The sequence below is a fragment of the Dipodomys merriami genome, unplaced genomic scaffold, assembly GCF_024711535.1.
Source record: "Dipodomys merriami isolate MVZ:Mamm:240054 unplaced genomic scaffold, mDipMer1.0.p SCAF_28, whole genome shotgun sequence".
Lineage (NCBI taxonomy): Eukaryota > Metazoa > Chordata > Mammalia > Rodentia > Heteromyidae > Dipodomys > Dipodomys merriami.
In genome coordinates, this window is record NW_027204270.1 from 17,768,283 (window position 1) to 17,792,582 (window position 24,300).

At 53.9% G+C, this 24,300-nt stretch overlaps 1 protein-coding gene across 2 annotated transcripts in view; it reads right to left on the bottom strand.

Annotated features, from left to right (window-relative positions):
- The window catches only part of Pax7 (paired box 7), a 91,551-nt gene that overhangs the window by 61,847 nt on the left and 5,404 nt on the right, over positions 1-24,300 (bottom strand). The window contains exon 5 of one of the 2 annotated variants that reach the window (XM_070037013.1): positions 11,910-11,915. The exons of the other annotated variant lie outside the window; for it this stretch is intronic. Within the exon in view, the coding sequence (XP_069893114.1) occupies positions 11,910-11,915 (6 nt within the window). The remainder of the gene's footprint in view (positions 1-11,909; positions 11,916-24,300) is intronic. 2 annotated transcript variants of the gene reach the window in all.

Genomic DNA, 24,300 nt, shown 5'->3' on the forward strand with positions numbered 1-24,300 from the left:
TGGAAGGCCAGTGGGGCTCCACGCCTCCCCAGACCCCCTGCTCCCAGGCAGGGCAGAGGTGAACTTCAAGGCTGTGTTAAAAAGTCAAGGAGCTGCTCCTGGCCTTCAGAGAACTCAGCCCTGTTACCCTACCACAGAGCCAAGCTGTGCTCCAGGCCTCTGTGAGTCCTTCTCCTGAATTCACGATCGGGCCCAGTCCTCTGCGCCTTCCAAAATATTCCACAGGACATAAGAGTTAAAAAAAAAAAAAAAAAACCCCAATTCAAATTCCAGCTTTCACCTGGGAGCCCCCAGGAAGCCACACCGCTTCTCTGGACCTCGGTCTTCCTTTCCATTCACAAAACAGAGGGACAGCAAAAGCTCCCAGAGCTGATGGCAGATGTGCCCACCTCTCAGACAACAGCCACCACAGGAAGAAGAAAGCTCAGCACCTGCCAGTGATCCACAGCGGAGCCTCTCGCCCTGTCCCAGAAAACACAGTCCTGGACACACCTGATCGAGGCCAGGAGTAGCCACTGTGCCACTACGCCCTGGTGAAGGCAGCACCGGGGTAGATATGCACACTTCTCTACAGCGAAACATCTAGAAAATCAGACGCCCAAACTACACAACTGTCCACCTCTGGAGTAGAAAGCAGAGAAGGACAAACTTCACTTTCTACATTCCTTGAGGGTTTGCATTTCTTTCACAGTATATTGGTAACAGGAAGGACTAATGCAAAGGTGATGGACGATAGAAACCAGCTTTCCTTTTTTTAATTCCACATGGAAGCTATGGTTTTAATCTCGGGATAAGACAGGGAAGAAGGAAGGAAGGGAAGAAGGAAGGGAGGGAGGGAGAGAAGGAGGAAAGGGGAGGAAGGAATGATGGATAAATGAATAATGGATGAATGCTGGATGAATGGATGGATGAATGAATGATGGGTGAATGAATGATGAATGAGTGAGTAGCTGAATGGATGGATGGATGGATGGATAGATGGATGGATGGAGAGGGAAGACTCAGCTGTGAATTCTGGTAGTTCACACATACTCCTAATGCGATATCACCAGTGAGCATCCCTTACTGCAGCTCTGGGACTGGAGTTATCTTTCTACCCACATTCAACACCCCCCCACTCCCTGAAGTACAAACAGGATGACAGACCGTCCGGCATGGGCCACACACTCTAGAAGCACTTGCTTCAGGCTTGGAGACAACAAAGCTCTAGGTCCTTCCAGCCCACCAAGGCAGGTGGCTTCTTCTGTTCCCAGCAAAGCAGCCACCACAGCCGCCAGCCCTGGTGCAGACCTCCAAGGACCCCAGAACAGGCAGAAAATACACCAAGCCACCCTGGCAGCACTGAAGGGCTGGCTTCACCCCCCCCCTCGTCTGGAAAGGCCTTTTCATTTCCCACCAGGTTGGCGTGAAAGCCAAAGGTGCTTCCTGCACCCCTTAAACAAACAGACAGCGCTGAACCTCCCCTTGCTTGCCTCCTCCTCCACCCGGGCCATTGGAAGGCTTGGGTAGAGGGCAGGGCTCTGCACCATTGTCACCGGTAATTAATGGCGGTAATCAGGCACTTTTCTAAGCTTCAAAGGCCCAGGCTGGCCACCCGAGCTCTCGTCCGTCAGCACAAAGCCAGTGTGGGCCCCTCCACACTCTGCGTCCCACTGTGTGCCAGGCATGGCACAGGGCACGCGGCTGGGCCCCCACAAGGGAGTGGCGGTGCTTGGAGTTGGAACCGCCCAGACCACACAGGAGGTGTTTTCTTGTCACTACAAGATGATAGGGAAAGAGTTGGAACAGGACGGGCCCAGGCTTGAGCTTCCAGAGGGACCGGCCATGGTCATCTTCTAGCATCTGAATTCCCACAGACCTGACATCTAATTCAAGAAAGGGATGATGGGGCGGGGGGCGGGGGCGACGATTAGGAGGGCTATAGCAAGACGCAGGGTTGGGGGGGGATGCAGTTCACAAGAGACAATCTCATTCTACTCCCCCAAGTCCGACTTTCCCCCAGCCATTGGCCCTCTCCATCTCCCATGACAACTTTGGCAATGCCTAAGGGGTGTATGTTTCTCTGTCCCTCACCAACACCGGGGCCTCCGAGGGCAGAAATACATCCATATCCAGCAGTGCTAGGCCACGATGCACTGGTCAGCTGATGCCCAGCTCGCTTCCACGGTGACTAGACAGAGTGGGTGTTCCCACCCTCCTTCTTGGGCCCTCACTGGGCACCCCAGCTTTCAGCTCATCTTTCCCCTCGGACTATGGACTGGCCTGTACCTCCAAAAGCCACTGAATCCTTACAAAGACCTACCAGGAAAGCGTCGTAGCTCTATTTTGCCCCCACTCCCTCTGCGTCCCGTGCACCCTTCCAGGAGCCCCATCTCACAATCCCTTGCTGAGCGATCTTTCCTCACCCTCCCCTGGGCTACGTCGGACCAACCTTCCTTCCAGCTCCCTTCTGGTTTTTCACTCAGGATTCCTGAGTCTGAGTTGCCAGGCTGGTTTATAGCCCTGCCGGCCTTCTTGCCCCCGGTCTGGACTCGGGGTCTCCAGGGCGAGGAGGGGCTTTTTGAACATGCTAGATACAGGTTACAGGGGTCAGAGGTCACAGCCCCTCCTCAGGGGAAGTTCAGCTAGAATCATGCATGAAATACCAACTCTTATCTGGAGGGAGGGGTCGTCAAGGATGATGGGTCTCCCACCACCTTGCCTGCCCACCCCCCACCTCCTCATCTCTGGTCCGTGTCTAGTCAAACACAGCATCTGGATTTCCCGTTTTCTTCCCTCTGGAATTCCATCTTTAAACCAGAAAATACCAAGGGGCCTGGGGGCAGCCGAAAGGATTGGGCTGTGAGCTTCGGGTAGGCCTGGCAAGCCTGAGCTGGAGGCTGGAATGGGGCTTCCCCAACTCAGATGGGGAAACTCAGGTATCATAGGACAATCAGGGGTCCCTCGCGAGGGCATCGGGGGCAGAAGTGGGCCCCTGTCACAGGCCCTGCTCCAAGGTCCCTTCATCCCTTTGCTACCCCTTTCCCCAGGGGAAGAAAAGCCCATCGCAATCTCAGGGGGAGATGAACGTGGATGTCCGCTGTGCCTGCCTGGCTAGGAGGGGCTGGTCAGAAGGTGCAGGGAGCTGCCCTCCAGCCATGGCCTCCAGGGGCATCCACTTTCCAGCCCCCTGTCCTGCCCAGCAGCATAGATCACACAAACATGAGTGGGAAGGGGAGAGAGGGAAGACAAGAATGGGGTGGGGGCAGGGCACCGGTGGCTCACGCCTGTCATCCCAGCTACTCAAGAGGCTGAGATCTGAGGGCTGTGGTTCAAAGCTAACCCAGGCAGAAAAGTCTGTGAAACTCTTATCTCCAATGAGCCACCAGAAAGCCAGAAGTGTGCTAGCCTTGAGCAAAAAGAACTCAGGGGGCCGAGTTCAAACCCCCTGACCACCACCATCAACAACAACAAAAGGATAGAGCAGGGGTGTCCCTTTCTCCCTCACCACTCACAGGCTCACGTGTCTCAGGAAGGTTCTAGATTCAGGTAGCATTTCCTGAGCACCTGCTCAGTATACAGCACTGTGCCGGCACTGAATCTGAACTGGGCCCTCATTCCTAAAGACAGCGACCCAGCACCAGACACCGGAACCAGGAATCCTAGCACGCACACACACTCCCGTGCACACTCACTCATGTGCATGTATGCGCCTTTGTGCGCTGATATGCATGCATGAGTGTGTCTACATGTATGCATGTACCTGTTTGTGCATGTTGATATGTGCACACAGGCTTGTGTCTGCACATTTACACCTGCACACTGCATGCAAATGCATGTATGCATATGTCTGCGTGTGCCAGCACAAATGTGTTTGCACATGCTCATGTACACACACACACACACACACACACACACACACACACACACACACACACACACACACACACACATTGTTCCTCTGCCTCGCTGCGAGCAGTTTGGACTCTTCTCTTCACCGGGCTTGTGTGCACCACCGTGCCCTCCCTTAGTATTGACAATTAATTAAGAAAGGATTCTCTTCATGTTCCTTCTTGTCAGCCCTGGCTGGATCTCCCACAGCCTTGCCTGCCCTACTGTATAAGGGTCAGGTCCCAGCAGACCAAGCCCGGCACAGCCTCTGCCTGGACACCCTGGCCCAGGGATGAGATGGGCCTCCAGTTTATCCTGAAACTGGCAGTTGCCAGCCCTGGAACTGTGTTCTTGAGATGTAGGGGCTCACGCCTGTCATCCTAGCTACTCAGGAGGCTGAGATCTGAGGAAAGTGGTTTGAAGCCAGCCTGGGCAGAAAAGTCTGTGAAACTCTTATCTCCAATCAACTACGAAAAAAACTGAGTAGAAATGTGGCTCAAGTGGTAGACTACCAGCTTTGAGCAAAAAAACGAAACAGCTCCCAAGACCTGAGTTCAAACCTGAATACCAGTACAAAACAAGATGCCCTTCCATCCTGCCTGGGTATGATCCATAACTTGGGAACCCACAACAGCAACCTGGATGTCACAAAGTCTATTCCCAGCCCAGGGTCTAGAAAGCATCCAGGAATGGGGTGGGGGATCGGGGGGGGGGGGGAGGGGACAGGGCAGACCAGAGAGGACAGAGGCTATGAAACAGCCAACTCTTATTCCTATCCACTCTCTGAAACATATGGCCCTGGAGGAGAGGGGAGGGCAGGGACTAGGAAGATGGGGGCAGAAAGGAAGAGGAGGAGGAGGAGGAGGAGGAGGAGGAGGAGGAGGAGGAGGAGGAGGAGGAGGAGGAGGAGGAGGAGGGTATATTTAAGAAAAAAGAAAAACCCACAGAATTCCAGCCGATTATTCCTATGGCTGCAGATGCACATTAATGCAGCCGAGTGGGGGCACGGCTTTAGGCTGCAGAAAGGGCACGCAGCTCCTTTTAACAAGCCGTTGTCTGGCTTGATCTTGTCACTCTGAAGAGGGCCATTCAGGGGTAGTCAAGCATCCGCCCTGAGGGGACAAAAGGGCCCAGGATATATACTGACTGCTCAGTTGCCTGTGGGCCTGGGGCCTTTGTCTAACCTTTCCTTAATAAACTTTTGGGGAGAGTTCATCAACCCACTTGAATAGCTGAGGGTCTCGTTTTCAGAGAGGAGGAAAAAAAAACAGCAGAAGGCTGGAGTGGGTTTGTTGTTGTTTTCTTTCTTTTTTTAAAGGCACATTCTCAACAAAAGGGGAAAGGGGGAGAGAGAGAGAAAAAAAGGGAGCCAGGGCCTGTAGACACCTCACTTTAAAGGGAAAAAGAACACACTACAAACCCCAAAAGGAGCTCAGACAAAACCGCTATTCATGCGCTGTGAGATTCCGCCTGCCTGCATTTACTTGTCTCCGGGCCCCAGAGCCAGTGCCTAGATGCTCAGCCTCACAGGACAGAGGGGAGATCTGAGAAAGAGATGGAGACCAGCAACAGCTTCTATTCTTTTTAGATCTGGGAGTCACGTGGTTTCCTTTACATCTAGCCGTGTTCTAAAAACTGGAGGTGTCAGGATTAAAGGGTAGAGTCATTTGTTCTCTAAGCAGTTTTTCCTTTTCTGTGTGTGTGGTTTTGTTTTGTTGGCGGTTGTGGAGCTTGAACTCGGAGCCTGGGTGCTTGTCCCTGAGCTGTTCTGCTCAAGGCTAGTGCTCTACCACTTTGAGCCACAGCTCCACTTTCGGTTTTCTGGTGGTTAATGGGAGGTAAGAGTCCTATTTACTTTGCTGATGGCTTTGAAGCATGATCCTCAATCTCAGCCTCTGACTAGCTAGGATCACAGGCATTGAGCCACCAGCACACAGCTCCTCCTTAGCTTTTTGCTCAAGGTTGGTGCTCACTGTGGTGAGCCACAGCTTTACTTCTGGCTTTTTGGTGATTCACTGGAGATTAAAGAGTTTTACAGACTTTTCTGCCCAGGCTGGCTTCAAACGATGATCCTCAGATACCAGCCTCCTGATGAACTAGCATTACAGGCATGAATCACCTGTGCCTGGCTTGGGGATTTTACAGACTCTGAATAATGAATTGAGATCCGGAGGTCTCCAGCAGGAATCTGAAGTCCAGACTCCAGTGTTACCAAATCCAGCCCTCAAGGTTCTAAACCACTCTTCACAACCACAATCATACCGGTTTACAGTAGCTGCATCATAAAATACACCAAACATTGTTCTAAATCCACACCATTTTCCACCTGCCCAGCAAGAGGCGCCCTTCTTATGAAAACACCCATGTTGTAGGTGAGGTAAACTGAGGCACCAAGTGGGCTAAGGAACAGGGAGAGTCAGCCTGGAGGGAAAAGCCAAATTCAAACTGAAGTCAGCCTGTGGAGCTGCTGCCTCATCCCCCCCCATCGCCTCCCCCCAACACACACTCCCTGCTGTACTGCCTTGGCTAAAAGGCAGAGTCAAGGAAGAAAGAAAGTCAATGAACAAATGGATACCATTGCCGGCCCTACCAAGGCCAAAAGGGGTCTCCCAGGGGCCGGTTCAGCTTTGGAGTGCAGGCTCCCTGACCCACACGTGCACGCGCGCGTGTGTGCACGCGCACACACACCCCCTCTCGGAATCTCCCCAGTGGCTCTAGTTCAATGTTTTACAGGCCTAATGAATGTTGACAAGTTCAATGAGTTTGTTTTAAAGAGGGGAGGGGGAAGCTGGTCAGGTTGAGATTTCCGAGTCAAATGAATTAGTGGAGGCCGCCAGACTTCGGCTGACAGGCCTAGAGCCCCCTCCCTGCCTCCTGCCAACTGTGGCCTGGAGCCAGGGACCCTGGGGGTTCCCCTCAGTGGGAGCCAGGCCCCACACCCGACACCAGGGACTCCAGAACCCTCTGAACAGCCTTTCTAGTGCCGGGAGGTGGGGGGCGGCCCTTGGCCAAAGCCTTTCTCTCCAATCCACAGTCCTCCCCCCTCCCTTAGCCCACCCCTGGTGGGGTTCCCCCTCCCCCCTTTCTCCTCCCCCACTGGGTCAAACTCAGTTTGGCACTTTCTTTGCATATTGATTGCGTGTTAATTAAGTGGCTTCGCTGTGGAGGGGGCTTGCCACCTGCATTTCTAAACTCGGTAGTCATGGGTTGGGACCCGCCACAGCCCTCACTTCTGACCGTGGAATGTGGCATCCAGGGAGACCAGGCGGCGGGTGGCTGGGAAGGAATTGTGCCCTCTCCCACCAACAGCAGCCATCTTTTTGTTTTCTTTTTCGGTGAGTGAGGAGACGGGGAAGGAGTTGGCATAACCTCGAACAGCAGCAGACTTAAAATTACTCAGCATTGCCAGGTGCCTGGGGCTCACGCCTCTAATCCCAGCTACTCAGGAGGCTGAGACAGGAGCATCAGAAGTTCAAAGACAACCTGGAGAGAAAAGTCCATGAGACTCTTATCTCCAATTAACCACCAAAAAGCTGGAAGTAAAGGTGTAGCTCAAGAGGTAGACTGCCAATGCCCCCCCCAAAAAAAAACAAAGGCAACTGAAAGATCAAGCCCCCTGCCCAAGTTCAAGTCCCAGTACCTACACTCATCATCAGGCCCAAATGAAGAGAAAGCCTTAAGTGGCCCTGACCTAGGAGCTAGTATCGTCGGTTCAGCACTGAGCCCGAGCCTCACAGATCAGGTCTCCCCGGGAAGGGTCCTCCTGAGCCCCTGGGTCATGGTGAAGTGGGTCCTAGATTCCAAAGCAGAGCCTCCACAGCCTCTTGCTTTAGTCCCATAATCTCAACCAAGTGACTTTACTTCCCTGCGTCTTAGTTCTCTCATCTGTAAAATCAGATGAGGATGGGGCTCACAAGGATGCGAACCCTGTGTTAAGTCCAAGTTTGCTGTCTTAAGGGCATCCTGCTCCTCCCCCCCCCCTCCTCCTCCTCTTCACTAGTGATCAAACCCAAGGACATGAGTATTCTAGGCTGCTGCTCAAACCCCTGAGCTACACAACAACCCCATTTCTCACTGATAGTCTTGCAGTCTCCCCCCCATGCCCCATTCATTTCTTCTACTAGCCCAGGCAGCCTGTGACAGCCTCAGGTGGCATCGGTCACCTCAAGCTCTCACAGGACGAAGAAGAGAAAGACCTTACTTACATCTGAGTGCTATGTATATAACATGGCTTCAAACTCCCGGTCCTCCTGCCCCAGCCTCCTGAGCGCACGATTATGTCTCTGGTGTTTGCCATCTACTTTGTCAAACACAGTTGGAAACTGACCCACTCTAGGATGAGGGTCACAGCACCCAGTTGGGATTTGGGGGTTCCCCAGTGCTCTGTCTCTGTCTCTCTCGCGTGCTTGCTCTTCATGTAAATATTTACTGGTAGTTTCCCCCACACCCCTGGCCTCACTGTCCCCTAATCTCTGGTCTGAGGTGGTATTTGTGTAGAGTTCGCTCCAGTGAGAATTTCTATACAGGGGCTGTTTATCCTTCCAGCTGGGAGCATGTGGCAGGGGTGGGGGAGGGCCGGGGCTGGGTCACTGGAAGCCAGGCAGGCAGATTGTGGCCTCTGCCTCTCTGGACAGGGCTCTGTGTTCGTCCAACCATTTCTTCACTTCCTAGGTCTTGCATTGTTCAGGGCCGCAGCCAGCTGCCGGCGTTAATCTTTGGTGTGTTTTGCAATCCAGAGAAAGAAAGGCCCTCGTGTGATGGGGCCGGGCGGGGGGCCCAGGAATGGGCAGAGGTTAGCATCTGATTACACACAGGGCCCGTGAGGACAGCAGAGGCACCGCACGCTGGCATTTAAACCTTTTGTTGTCACTTAAACTTTCTCTGGGGAGCAGGGAAGACGGCTGAGCCATGAAAGCGGCTTCCTCTCTCTTCCTGGCTCAAACGCAGACTCCATGTCTCTGCTCTGAGCCTGGGTTTTACTCTCTCTGTGAAATGGGGACAGATGCTTGACCTGCATATGTAAGTGTAGCTAGCCGTGACCCCACACACAGCAGCAGCAGCCACACACCCCAACTGCTCACCCAGCCAGCGTGCCCAAATATACAGCCATGCCAGCCTCTGCCCCCATTCCCACAAAAGGGCCAATTGTGCCTCATCTCTGGCTCCCCACAAAGGACCTAGCAATATGCAGGTGTACACAGCCTAGCTGAAATGAGGCTGGGTATGGTGGCACCCATGTGCGATCCTAGTTACCTCAGACACAGGGGCAGGAGGATCACAAGGTAGAGGCCACCTTGGCGAAAGTTTAAACAAAAGGCCTGAGGGTGGCTTAAGTGGCAGGGTACGCGCCTTGCATGTTCAAGAACCTGGTGCTAGTACCCCATCAGAGAAAAAGATCAGCAAACTCTGTCTGTCTGTCTGTCTGTCTGCCTATGTGTCTGTCTGTCTGTGGTGCGCGCACGTGCGCTGGTCCTGAGTCTTCAACTCAGGATCTGGATGCTATCCCTGAGCTTTTTCACTCAAGGCTGACACTCTACCACTGGAGCCACAGTTCCACTTCTAGGTTTTATTGGTGCTTAACTGGAGATAGAGTCTCACCAACTTTCCTGCCTGACTGGCTTTGAATCTTGATCCTCAGATCTCAGCCTTCCAAGTACCTAGGATGACAGGCGTGAGCCTGAACCCCCCATGCCTGGTTTCTTGATGGATCTCCCAAGATTGGGATCTTGAGCGTCTAGGGGCAAAGCCAGTGGGTCAGGTGAGACAAGGCAGGGGAAGCACAGCACAGCACACACCAAGGCGACCAGGTGGAGTCTGAGCGGAGAGGGTCCTGCCTGGCTGCACCTCTGTGCGGCAGGATTTGCTGGCTCCATTCCTACAGAGTACTCAACCCCGCATTTGTCACATCCTCAGGCCACAAATGACTATTGTCCTAGGTAAAAGACACTCTGGCAAGTCTCTGGTCAAAAAGCACCTCTTCCTCCTCCAGGCAGGCTTCCCTGAACCGTGGGACTTCTCACTTCCAATAACAGTTCTCAGTCCCATCTGCCATCTGGGGATCTCTGCTTGGCAGACTGGTGAATTATCTCCCCTACTGTGTCAGCAGCTCATGAGGTCAGGGCTCACACCTGCGGCTCCCCCTACCCGCCACCCCTGCAACCCTGTTTGGGGTACTAGGAAGAGGCAGGTAGGGAAATAAAATAACCATTCTAAATGTCACCTTCTGGGGGCCACTGGGTTGGGGAGGAGGGAGAGGGAGGACAACCCTGTCACAGGTGGAGGCAGCCAGCTGGGATGAGGAATGTGGCTGGGGGGGTCTCCTCCCCTCCCCCCCCCCACTGCCTGTGTCCCTCCTGAATGTAGCTTCTGGGCTTCAGCCCAGTAGCCCAGGCTTTCTGCCTGTGGCCTAGGACTCCGCCCCCCCCCGCCCCCCCCCCCCGCCCCCCCCCCCCCCAGCCAGGAGGCCTGTGAGCGCTGATGGCTTTACCTGGGTGTTAATCCCCAACAATTCCCTGGGGCCTGACCCGGAGTCAGCCTCCAATTCTTGTCCTGGGTCTAATTAAGTGCCTCAAGTCCCACTTCCCCTTTCAAACCGGGCTGCTATTCTCCAGGCAGCAGGTAAAGCCCCAGCCCACTGCTTTGAAGCGGAGGAGGCCGGAAGCCCCTGGCAGGTGCATGAAGGAAGGGGGGAGGAGCCGGAGGGGAGATGAGGGCCCTGGAGGGGAGGGAGAGAGGGAACCAGGAAACTGAGCCCGGTGAAGACAAACACCTGAAAATCTGACTTTACCTTTCTGAGGGCCCCTGAGCTCTGGGAGATTCAGGGAAAGTTATGACTACAGCTCAAACGAACACGCATGAGGTCCTGGGTTGCAAAAGGCAAGAAACCTAAGGGAAATACACATACTTGTCGATACACCATGACTGAGAACTCTGAGGTTCACAGACATCCTTCAAAACCTCTATAGTTCTAAGTAAGCTGCCGCCATATGCTTCCTGTTATGTATCTGTGCAGGTCTAGACTGACAACGGATAGGCAGACAGACACAGATCCAGCCATGTGCAGATTCTCCTAGACAGCTGTATTTTCCTGAGCCCGGTTAGATCATTCATTACTGGAGATAGATACAAATCCTTAAGTTTCATTTTTTATGGGCTTTTTATTCTTTGAACAGTTATAAGTCATTATCTTTGACAGCCAATCTTTCCAAAATCACAGGAGGAAAAAGAAATAAACAACAACAAAACATCTATGCCTTGAGTCTTTCCTGAGGGAATGTAGACCTTACGTTTGGCTGGGGAAGCTGGCACCTTGCAAATCTTTATGGGTCATCTATCCTCCCCCAATTCTTCTCAGGTCTTTTACCTCATGAATCACCTATTTCTTCTTTTAAACCTGTGTGTGTGTGTGCGCGCGCGCGCCCGTATGTGTGCTGTAACTCTCACTTGGGATCTTTTTTGCTCAGTGCTAGCACTTGACCACTTGAGCCCGGCTCACGTGCTAGGCACTTTTTCTTTATTGTAGTTCATTGTAGCTTCTGTGGCCTCTCCATCCCCATTGGCTGGGTATTGGAAAAGAAGGCAGGGGGAAGCTAAGGCCCTGTACTCAGGACTCCAGTGTGGCTATAGGGCTGAAGGCTCAGATTGGAAGGAGAAGGCCCAGAGACCATCAGGGACAAAAGACAGTGAAGCTGGGTGCCCATGTTTCATACCTATAATCCTAGCTACTTAGGAAGCGGAGATCTGAGGGTCGCAGTTCAAAGCCATATCAGGCAGGAAAGTCCGTGAGACTCTTATCTCCAATGAACCATCAGAAAACCAAAAGTGGTGCTGTGTGTGGCTCAAGTGGTAGAGAGCTCACCTTGAGCTGAAGAAGTCAAGGACAACACCCAGGCCCAGAGTTCAAGCCCACAACTGACCAAGGTTGGGGGGTGGGGGGGAAGGACAAGCAGAAATCTGTTGTCCTAAGCATGGTCTCTGGCATATTCAACACTCAACAGGACTGGTGACAGTAATAAAAGACAAAGACTCAAGCCGGGTACCCGAGGCTCATGACTGTAATCCTAGCTACTCAGAAAGCTGAGATCAGAGGATCTTGGTTCAAAGCCTGCCTGGAAAGAAAAGTCCACCAGACTCCAATTAACCACAAGAAGCTGGAAGTAGAGCTGTGGCTCAAGTGGTGGAGCACCAGCCTTGAGTGCATAAAAATCTGAGACAACATTCAAGCCCTCAGTTGAAGCTCCAGTGTGTATATACATATCAGTGTATGTGCATGCGTGCACACACACACACACACACACACACACACACACACACACACACAGACTCAGTAAGCTTGGAAGAATGCTCCCTCAAAGCACCTGACGAAACAACCTGTGAACTGAATCCCAGTTCTAACTGCTTGGGTTTGTTGTACAACCCTGAAGACCTTTCCTTTCTTTGGGGTTCCATTTCCTTCTTCTGTAAAGTGGGGGTGTTGCACTAGACCAGTGGCTCTCAGGAAGAGTGACCATCAAATGACCCAAGCAGATGACCCAAAGCCTCTTCTCCCAGATGTCCCCAATCTGGAAAAGAGCCTGAGCTTTTGGATTTTTTCCAAAAGCCACTGTGTAGCTCTGGGAACACAACCCTTTGCCCTGCTTGCCCAGGGGTTTATCTCCCTCCTTCTAGAACCATCCCAGGAGAGCCTTCCAAAGGAGCTACACTGACAGGTTCCCCAGAGAGGCCCAGAGAGAGTGCTGCTTCTCCCTCACCCCATCATCACCCAGCAAGCTGGGCAGACACTCAGAAGGCAGACATCAGAGTAGAGACTGACCAGCCTCGGAGAAAGTTCGCCAATCAGGGGGATGGAAGGGGAGGAGAGCCATCACTTGTCACCAGATAAGCAGTATCACCTTATCTCTGAAGACCAATAAGGGTAGCCTGGGGCTCTAATTCTAAGTGTAAACAGAGCTTCTCCTCCCCCTCCCACAGAGTAGTCTCGGATAGCCACGATCCCTACCTCTCCCTGGGGACAGCGCTGCCTAGCCACAGGGAAACAAGGCTGGCTTCTATTTCTCCTCCTCCACTGCATACCTGCCCACCAGACTCTCAGACCTCTGAGGAATGTCCTTCCAGAAGCTTCTGCTCAGAATCGCAAGTCTCCACCCAACACAGTTTGGCAACCCCACAGGGCTGAGCCTGCTGGTCCCAGTGCAGACAAAAGGACCTGGGACAGACAGACAGAGGAGAGACCATCCAGAATGACTCAACAGGCCTCTGCATGGACCAGAGGTTGGGGAATCTGAGTTCCACTTCCAGCCACTGACTGGACCCCTGGGGAGGTGCCATTTCCCCCGGGAGTGAAGAGGAATTTCTAGGGCTGATGGATGGATGGATCTTTCCCAGAACCATCTGTCAAGTCCAAGACCCCAGAAGGTCCTGGGTGTGCTCAGGGTATGGGTGGTAATAGTGATGCCGTAGTCTCCACACCACAGGACTGAGGATGCGGGGCTCATGAAGAGTTAGGGAGGACCTGGACAGCAGGGCCAGGTTGATCCCCTTTCTTACTGCCACTCTGTGCCTCCTCCTCCTCCTCCCTACCCCACCCACCTCAGTGGACCGGGACTTGAAAGCAAAGACTTGAAAACAGGACTTGTAGGGCAGGAAACACAAAGGATTGTATTTCACCCATGCCCTGTCCTCCATCCAGCTCCTTCCTCTAGACCTAAGTGTTTCCATCCATGAAACAGGCAGCTGATGGCACCCTCCAGGACCCCAGCCCAGAAAGACAGCCCAGCCCGTGCAGAGCGGAGCCTGGGAACGATCCTCTGCTTCCCCAGCCCCTCTGTACCTCTCCCTGCCTGGGTGTGTGTGTGTGGAGGGGTGTCACCAAAGCAACCTTCACACCTTCCAGAACCTTCCTGGCTATTATCCCTTTAGAGCTCCCCAATGCTTTGGCAGTAAGTCCTCATTCCTGAGCTCTTCCCCTTGATGAGCCCCTCACCTGGATCCTGGAGGAAGGGGGGGCGGGCTTCTCCCCCAGTGTGGTGCCCCCAAACCATGACTTTCCAACAGCCGTGGGCTGAGCGGGCAAACAGGAGAGCAGGCCCAGGCCCAGGCAACCACCCCCAGCCACAGGTACCCCCTCCAGAACGATGGCGAGGGTGAGGGGCAGCTGGAGTTGGGAGGGAAGGCGTTGGGGTGGGGTGGGTCACGAGCCCTGTCAGCCTCCTTTCTACCTGAAGGGTGAATGCAGCATTTTGGATCACCAGATAATGTTCACCCCACCTTCCCCGCCCTGCTGGCCAAAGCCACCTCAGCCACCATCCAGGACTGGGAGGCCCCTCCGCTGACCACAGGTCAGTGACCAAGGCCCTCAGTTGGGGTGATTTTTGGAGACCTCTGTAACCAACGTCCTGGCTTACAATGGAGGAAAAGAATACGTGTCCCTCTCCTTCCCTCTGACTGCCCCCCCCCAGCAAATCATCAACTCCTGAAGGGGTAGCGGGGGGACAGGCCAGCTCCCTGCTCCTCTCTGTCCAGGCTGGCTTGGGGAGGAGGGTGTAGCTGACCCAACCCCGGCTCCAGCAGCAAGCCCTCCACCGCCCGCCCCTGACTGGGAGCCCGGTTTTGTTGTGGGTTTTGTGCAGCCGTTTTGTCCCGGCTCCCCGCCCCTCGGCGGCCCCCGGCGTGCGGCTCTTGACTTCATCCACTAAGTCAATAGCTTGGCTCGGGCGGCCTGCTCTCCCCCCTCCCCATCCCCGCACCGCCCCCTGGTTTTCTTCTCAGGATAATGGGGGCTCTTTGTGGCCTAATCAGCCTCCTGAGGGGCCAGGAGGCCGGGAGCGTTTCCCCCGCCCCCCCCCAAGGCCCATCGGCTGGAAATGAAAGCTGGATTAGGCCACGCCACCAGGCATTCGCCCTTCAAAGCCCCTTTTGGGGGTTTGGTTACTTTATTTCTAAAGTTGTTTGTATTTCTAAAGTGACCATTGAGGCCCAGGCAGAGGCTGGCCGTGGGGAGGGAGGGAGCCCGTCAGGGACCCAGGGATCAGCTCCCAACGGCCAGTCCCAACGGCCTTCCTGGCCTCCTGGTCTCCCCATCCAGATAGGGGTTCCGTCCCCAGCAGGGGAAACTGAGACCCGGGGCCTGGAAGTTGTCGTACAAGTTTGCGATCACTCCCAGATGCCAACCCTGGCCAAGCAGGGAGAACAAACAACCTATTGGGGGAGGGGGCGGCTGGGGCCACAAAGGACCTGTGCCCTCTCTCCCCTTGTTGGACCCTCAGAGCTGCCCGGAGAACTCCTGGATATAGCTTGAAGGGAGGGGGAGGGGGCGACATTCTGAATGAATGCACTTAGTACCTTCCTGTGAGGGAGCTTTAGGGCCATTTGAGAAGAAAGTGCTGGAGCAGGTTTTTTTTTTAGGGTTTTTTTTTTCTTAGGGTTCCCTGTAAATATCTCTTAACAAACCCCACCCATGTGAGTGCGTAGCAGTAGTTCGGAATTGTCTCTGGTGGCTAGCTAGTGGGGTGGGGTGGGCATTTTGAATTTTGGCATTGGATGGGGAGGGAGGGTTCGAGCCCTCCACAAAAGGCTTCCTCCAGTTCTGCCCCTTCTCCAGCCACCAACCCCTGCTGGAACATTCTCTCCCCCGCCCCCTTTGGTTTTCTTGGGTTCCCAAAGGGGACTTCAGTCAGGGTGGGGGCTAGGACAGGGCAAGGATGGGGATGAGAGCTGGGGTTCAGAACTGTTTCTTCAGACAACCCAAACTATTGCTGGTAATTCTAGGGAGCTTTGAAGATGATTTGTAGCCCAGATAAAACCCAGTGTGGACTTCAAGTCAAGTCTGAGCCCACAGCCAGGATCTCGTACCCCGCGAATCTATCCGTGGGCACCTCCCCCTCAGCTTCCCAGCTTCCCCCATCCCCTGAAGACCTGGGTCTGATTTTGAACTCACAGCCCTGCTTGTCTGCCCCTGCCCTGTGTGCAGGGGGTTGGAACCCTGGAGGAGGCCGGACCAGTGCGGCCCTCTATTGGTCTATTGTGGGGGGGGGGCTCTCACTAAGTTCGGGTGCCACAGAAAGAATCCCAGAAAAGTTGAGGGTGGAGTTTTCTGTTGTTTGGGGTTTCCCCCCCCCCCCAAGCTTACTTCTTCAGCCTGCCACCCCACCCTTTTTTCTGTCCGAGCTAGGCCCCTTTGATCTCTGGTCTTTTGGTGTTGTCAGACAAAGAGTCCACTGAAGGCGTGAGGCTCCGGAGCCCCCCTCACGCAGCCCAGCCGCTCTGCTCCATCCCTCCTCCGCCTCCACTCCAGACCCCGGAGCAGCCAGGCTGCGGCGGCTGTGGCCTGTGTCTCAAGAGGTCAGCTTGGGGGCTTCCTACCAAATTTAGCCCCCCCCCCCGCCTCAAAAAACACCCTGCTGTGTGCTTACACACACACACACACACACACACACACACACACACACACACACACACCATCCACAAACCCAAACAAGACACATCTTGTTGATTCCTGTGTTTATTTTCTGTCTCAGCCACTTGGCTCTCAACTTCATTTTGAGTCTCAGCTGTCCCTCCGCCCTCCCGCCATCATACCTGGTCACCTAGCCAGCCTGGGCTCCATCGAACTTTACCAAATGAATGAAGAAAGCCACACAGATTTAGCACCAGCGGAATTCTCCCCCCTCCCCCGCATACATACACACACTTATTTTTTGGTGTGGTGCAGACAAAAGGGAGACACCGCGTACAGTGCTTCTCTGGGCCTATAGATCACCTCCGGAAGGACCCTTCTCCATCACTAAACTCTGAGTAGAGGCGGGGGAGGGGGGCACAGCCTCTTCTGGAAAGTGGAGGTAAATATGCTCTCTGCTAGCACCAGAGAGCATGCTCCCTGTCCCCCCCCCCAGCTCAGGACCCTGATGTCTCCCCAGGCAATACTGCAGGTACCAGAAATGCAGATGATATGGGGTTCTGAAGGAGGCCTAACCCCAAGAAACTCAAGGGCCCCCTTTACAATATCTGCTAGCCATGGTGTGTGCGGGATTGGGTTTTGATTTTTTAGTGTTTTACCAGATTTGGAAATGAGTTCAGGATACCCGCCCCCCCCCATGCCACCCTATGCCACCTTAGCACTCCAAAGGATCGGAAGAACCTTTGTGTTACTCCAATTGTCTTGCTTGCTCAAGGGGAGAAACTGAGGCTCAGACAGGCTGAATAAGTTGGTTCCTGGGTCCTCATCCACCCATACAGAGGGAGGAAAGCAAGGACTATTCGCCTGTGGGGAGAGCCGTGGGTGGAACTCCACGTGCAGCCCTAATAAGCTTTCCCTTAGTTGCCTGCCCACCGCAGGGAACACCAAGCCCAGGAATAGGGGCTGGAGCGGGGGAGAGGTAGCCTGCACTCAGTTCCTTCTCCGTGGTCACAACTTTTCATAGCCAGGCTTGTTAAACCAGACAGATAGGACAGCATGATGCCTGGCGCCCTCCACCCCTGCTGAAATGTGTCGTTAGGGGACACACTGAGCAAGGGCTGCTGCTCCTGTGCCTGGCACACACGGCTGGGGGGGGGGGGCTCCTTGAATTGGCTTGCTTCACTCCTGCCCCACCGGGCCCTGATCATTCGCCTCTAATTAAGCAGCCGATAGCCAGGCCGCGCTGTAATATGATAAGTGCCTTTGTGCCAGTGTCACCAAAAGCGCTGGGGAGACGCAGTCAGGGATCAAAAGGGTGATGGTGCTTTCCCCCCCCCCCCCCGCCCCGCCACCACTGCTAGCCTGCTTGCAGGCTCACCCTCTCAGCCCCAAGCACTTTGGGGGGGGCTCTACTCCACTCTCCCGGATGCCGGTCCCAGAGCCAGCAGGTCCGTGATGTGGTAACTGTGCCTTTGTCCTTCGCCCAGCTACTCGGGCGCCTCCTGCACCCTCCAAGCTTCTCAGGGAGCTCAAACTCCATGCACACGGCTGCTCACTCCAGTACCTGTGCATGCTCTCCGAAATCTCTCCTTCCACCTCTGTGGTCACTGTCTCTGTGCTGTTCCCCCTCCGCCCCCCCCCCCCCGCCCTTGGTCTGCACCCCTCCAGCCCAACAAACTTCCCAAAGCCCTGGCCACCAAGCCATAAGAGTGGCTCCTTGGCTGGCCTGCAGTCTCAGAAACCTGCCAATTCGCGCCAATGGACCTGAAGACCTTTGTGGGGCCTCCTGGACTCCCCCTTACAGATTCACCCCCACAGAGGACCAGGCACACCCATCCCAGTGCCTTTTCCAGAACTGTATTTGAGGTGCACACACCTTCCCCCTTGGCCCGATTAACAGATGCTTTTTCCTCTTCCCCAGGGTCTGAAGTTCCTTCCACAGCTAACCACCCTCCTTCACATCCGTTTCCCCACACCCCTGCCCCTGGCCCCCACCTCCCCTTTGCCCTCGACCCCTTCTCTTCCTGCTCCAGGCTCCTCCCTTTCACAGGCTAGGGGTTCCCCCCTCTCGCGGCTAGCCTCTCCTCCACCCTACTTTGTTTGAAGTTTTGGAGAGATCGATCTGCTAAAGGCGCAGTTTCCCCTTTAGGTCACCGTTCTGCCTTGATTCGATTTGGAAGGCGAGCTCCCCTCCCTCCTCCCGCCCGACCCCAGCGGGGCTGAGCTTCCCCCTAGCCGGTCAGCAAGCACTGACCCCACAGCCACCTTCTTCACTCGTCCAGCCAGAGTTGGGAGGGGAAGAGGAAAGGCCCAGCACAGCGGACATTTCGGAGGGCACCCAAGTCGCCCGGTGGCTGGACACTCAGCCTGGCTCCCGAGGAGTTTCCTAATTACCCCATTAGTTGGCAGTGGGAGGGAAAGTTATTCTTTTGGAATTCCTGGAATGTACCCCCCTCCCTGGTCCTGGCCTTCAAGGCCCCGGGACTCAAAGAGCCACCCCCTTTGGGGTGTCTCTCTGTACTAGAACCTTCTTGCTGAGAAATTCCCTTTCTGGGCGAGTTGCCTCTGGCTCCTGGTTCGGAATCTTGGAGCAGAGGCAGGGACCTGATACATTTCGTGCTGGTACCATCGCCCCCCCTCCCACCACCACCTTTGTGGATCATGATTAAAAATAATGGTAAATAGAAACTCCAAAAAGGTAACCAGGAAGCAAATCTCATTTGCTCAGCCCTCTCTCTATAAAAAATATATGTTTTCTGTATATTATTTATATATCATATAATGTGTGAAGACTATCAATTTCAGAAAGATATTTTCTTTTTTTAAATAAAAAAAGCCCCCAATAATCACCTTACTGCTTTAAGGCTACTGTTATATGTGCTTTTAAATCCTTCCATGTAAATTACAGTGAAAATTTGGAAAGCTGTGGCAAGGGAGGGGGCGCGGGTGGGGGGGTTAATCCGGGTTTAATGCTGGGATGCAGTCTTGGGGACCCGGGTTGCTCCGACTGCCTTATCTCCATCCAACATTTGAAACGCCCATATTTTACCCAGCCAAATAGCTCGGAGAGCGGCGTAGATGGCTGTCTTGGTCGCGCCTCAGGAAAATGTGTTATTAATATCTAAATAACTTCCCAGTACTGTCTGGTAAATCTCTCCTCCACCATTTCAAATGATGAATTCGTTTGATGTCTTCCCCTAGCCTCATTCTTCAATGTCTCTCCTCTCTCTCTCTCTCTCTCTCTCTCTCTCTCTCTCTCTCTCTCTCTCTCTCTCTCTCTCTCTCTCTCTCTCCTCTCTTCTTCTTAGCCAGGCTTATTTCAACTGGTAAATATCTAATTCCCTTAACTGCTGTGCCAGGCACACGAGCCTTTTAGGTACCAACGCCGACGCACGGCGGTGCATGCCCCAAGGTAAACAGCATGCCCTTGCATGAGGGTATTTGGAGGGACCCTACTAGTTTTCTACCACCCTGCCGTCTGGAGGCCCGGTCTGGCTCCCATCCTCATCCCCAGAGCTCACTCCTTTTCCTTACACACACCCCCAGGACCCTCTCCGGGTTCCATGTGGAATCCATGGAACACCAAAACCCAAGGCTCTTTGGTGCACTCCCAGCTCCCCCCACCCCATCTCCACCCCGCACAACCCTCCAACGGTCCCCCCCCCAGCTCTCCCGGGTGGATAATTAGGCGCTGTGAGCGAGCGTGTCAGCCAGCGAGGGAGCAGGCGAGCAGTTCTCCCTTGTTTCAAGTTTGTTTGCTAAATGTCTTCTATTAGATTATGCTCCTTCATTCCCCCTCCAACCTTATCTCCTTCTGTCTCTTCTCCCCTGGCCCGTCACACTCGATTTAGGCACGAGTTTATCTGGCAAACAGTTTGCCGACTTTTATTTACCACGGGTTCTGGGGCTGCAAGCACACTAGCGCCAGTGTTTGCTTTTGTTAATAGTTATCTTCTTCTTGTTCTTTAGTGTCTGCTTCCTCCGCCCCCCTCTCGACTTGGGTTGAGGGGGGGAGGGATAAAGAGAAAAAAGGGGAGTCTTGTCAGCTCCTTGTGGACTTGCGGGGGGGGGGGGGCCTCCGCTGGGGGTCTTCCTGCTGCTCCGCTTGCTCTACCCATCCCCCACCATCGCCTCTCCGGGGGCGTCCCCTCCCTCTCTCACCCCTTCCCTCCCTCCCTCTCTTGCTCTAGTCTCAGAATATCCACCGCCCAGAGCTGCCTAAAGCCGGGGACTTGCCTGACACTCCCCCCCCCCATCTTCCTCCAAGCCCCCATTATGCGAAGCTGATCCTACTCGGAACAGCCTCAAATCCCGCCTGGTCTCTGTTTGATTAGATTGCCAACCCGGGGTAATCCTTTGATTTGGTGGAGTGTCAATTACCTTTCTCTAAACACACATTTACAGAACCGGCGAACTTGTTGGTTTAAATCAATGCAGATCGCTCTTGATAAATGGACTATCTTGGTGCCCTCCGGAGCCCCCTTTCCCAAGGCCTTCACGCGCTCTCCTCCCAGGCCCCTCCCTTTGCCCCACACTCACCTCGCCAATAAACAAAGTCCCTTCCAGGTGTGAAGCCAACGGGGAAAGAAAAAAGTACCAGCTGAGGGGAGCCAGCCCCCCTTGCCTATTCATTCGCTCCCCGGAGCCTAATTAAATTTGGCAGATCCTTGTACACACAATCAAAACAGCTTCCTCCGGTGTAGCAAACCACCGAAAACCGCATTAGCAGCCCTCGCTACTGCCAAATTAAATTGTTTCCCACCTCCTTTTACAAGTGTCTAAAACCTGACACTTCGGGCTCTCTCCTCCTTCCCTCCTTTCCACTCCACACCTGTAAGTTTACTGCCTTAGCAAAGAAATTAAGGGGGGAAATGCAAAGGAAAAAAAAACAACTAGGACTGAAGCTCAGCGGTAGAACACTTGCCTAGCATGTGTGAGGTCCCAGGTTCGACTCCCTCTCCTGACCAAAAAAAAAAAAGTTTATCTGTGATTTTGTCCTGGCCAGTCTTCTAACAGGCCTTTCAGACCCAGGAGATCTGCAATTTCCCTCCCCCCCCCACCCCCATGGATTCTGTGATGCTCTTTGGTTTTTCTGACATAGAAAACAACAACACTTCCCTTCTTCTTTCTCCTTTCCTTGCCTTCTCCTAACATTCTTTTTCTTCAGTATTTCATATTAATTGTAACGCACACAGTCCTCAATGCCAGGCCCCATGTCTGATCTGGTCAGCACTGGCTCCGATTTGAGCAACGTCAAATGCTGGGGGCTTTGTTGTTCATGATGTCTGTCACTGTCACTTTATTATTATTATTATTATTGTCTAAGTTAACTCCACCCTCAGCTCCCACCCGTGCGTAGTTTAACACCTTGCAAGTCCTCACTAATTTCCTCACAGACTGGGATTTTTTTTCCTTTTTTCTTTTCCTGCTCAGGTCCTTTCCCTGTTAGTTCCTGGGTCCTTCTAGCCTTTACTTGTTGGAGAAGGGAGTGAAGAGGAGAAGAATTTAAATCTATCAAGGTCCAGAACTGTCCAGGTGAGCAGCCGTTGGCCAGGACATTCCCCCCCCCCCCCACCTCTTCCTCCGCATCCATGGTCGGTCGGAGAATTCTCACAACCAACAATCCTCATAACTCAGTCTTAACAAGGATAAGAGGGTGTGTGTGTGGGGAGGGGGGGACCCACGGACCGTCTCATGAATATCAGCCCAAGGGGAGCAGGAGTGAGCTGTTCAGAGATGAAAGTGCACAGAAATAAAAGCTCAATTTAATCTGCTTTAAAACCCTTCAACTTAACGTTTGTGCTTCAAACTCTCAGAGTGAGGACTGATTGCGGATAAATAGTTTCTTACCATGCCTGGAAGCTATTACAGCCCTCTCCAACACAGTTTCCCATTCAGCAGCCCTAGTTTTCATTACTAGCTCTAATAAGTCTTAACATTATTAAATGCCAAGCGGACGATAGGGAGGGAGACGAAGAAGAAATAAAAAAAAAAAAAAAAACGGACTCAGGGAGGGATCTCTCTTTAGCGCTTAAAGAGGAGAGCTCTTAAACCCCTTCTTTGGTGGCTCCCCGCCACGAGAAGGGGCAGCCCCTTGGAGAAAGCATTTCTCAAAAGCCAAGAGACCAAAACAAAGTTGTAGGGGTGCCCTGCTCCTGCTGCTCTGCCCAAGGGGTAGCCTGGCCTCTCCCAGCCCGCATGGATAGCTCATAGCTCGGGTGGAAGCTGGAAGGACTTTATACCTCTAACTTCACCACGCAACTGATGTCTCTCTGGCTGGGGGGGGGGGGGGGGAGAGGAGATTTACCCAAATGCCCAATGGCAGGCCAGCACTCAAACATTTGTCCACAGATGGGCAGAGTGCTCCTGCTCATCTAGAACCAGTCACTTCCAGTCACCCCACGGCACAGACCGCACTCAGGGGTCTTTTTTTGGGGGGAGGGATCCAAGCCTCACGACTCACGAAGGCAGACACCTATGTGACCAACTGGTTACACCAGGACACACTGCATGCAGCCCTGAGGACTCTAACCACGCCAGACCCCGCTGGCCTGAGATCTCGGGATTGCTGCAGCTCTCCAGCCCCGCAGGCCAGCCAGCCAGCCAGCCAGCCACACCTGTCTGGTCAGCCTTCCCCACGGGTCGCACACCGGCTCTACTTTAAGCCCCTGGGTCACTCGGAGTCCCCTGGTTCTCAGGCAGAGAAAACCTCTCTCCAGCGAAGCGGATCCTTTTTGCTGGAGTTTGTGAGCCCAGCCCAGCACGGGAAGCGCCCCCCCAAAAAAACTCCTTTGTGTCAATGAACTCCCCCAAACCACATGTGCATGCCCTTTCTCTTCCTTTTCGCAAGTGAAATTGACTGGCATGTGTTCCCCCCCCCACACACACACATACACACGCGTCTCTAAACGCAAACCTTCCCCTTGGGGTAACTCTCTGAGGAGTGGCGGGTGTACATTATTCATCTAGATAGCATCATGTCCACACGCTGTCACTTGCATTAAAATAAAATAAAATAAAAGTAGCAATCTCTTCTATGCAACTGAAATAAACATCTCTCTTCCTCAGGGGTACTAGAGCTCTGGGCCAACCTGTCAAGCTGAGGGGCTACTGGGCAGTAGGGGGGGGCTGCCTCCTCCCGCAGGTTCCCCCATCCCCGCCCCTCAGACAGGCCCCGCACAGCGGGGTGCCAGGCCCGGCTCCCTCCCTTTCTTCTCTGGCCGGCCTTTTGTCCCCCCTTGGGACTGCCGCTCCTCTCAGGGCCCTGGATGTCAATAGCGCTGTTCTTCCCTAGCTAGCGCTGGGCTGTTTGGGCAGGGGGCTGCTGGGCGGCGGGGGGGGGGGGCAGGCTCCATTCCTGCCCCATGGGACTTGATGGGGGCTGGGCCTCCCTCTCTGGGAGCTGTGTTGGGAAGCAAGCTTTGTCAGTGAAGTTCATCTTCAAGGTTAGGAAGATTCTTGGAGAATCAAAGAAGAGATCTGGCCTCACTGCCCAGGGAGGCCAAACCTGGAGAAGCAAAACCTCCCGCCTTTTTCCAGAGTCACTGATTGAGAGCTTCCAAGCGAGCGAGCGCATGTATCTGCTGTGCTGGCCTGCAGCTCCCCTCCCTCCCAGTGAGCAAGCCTTGGGCTCCTTTCTTTTCCCAGTCATTTTGGTGTGTTGATGGTGGGGGGGGGGGAGCGGGATGCTTCCATTTTTGCTTCTCCCTGTCGGCTCCACTTTTCACACACTTACCAAGTCTCAAAGGGAACTCACAGGAGAAGGGGCAAGGAAGGGGAAAGCCTGTCCCTTCTCTCCCAAGAAACTTCCCCCCTGTCCAGAAACAAAAGCACAATTCCCTTCCCTTGGGCTGAGAGGGGAGAAAAGAAAACGACCCACCATGTGCCTTCCTAACAGAGTGGGGAGAGACCGTCGGCGAGAAATCCCCACAGAGGGCGCGGGGGGGGGGTTTACATTACTCGGGGCTCGGCTCTCCCCTTCCCCCTGGCATGGGGCATAAGGCAAAGAGGCAAGCACCCTCGCAAGCACCCTCCTG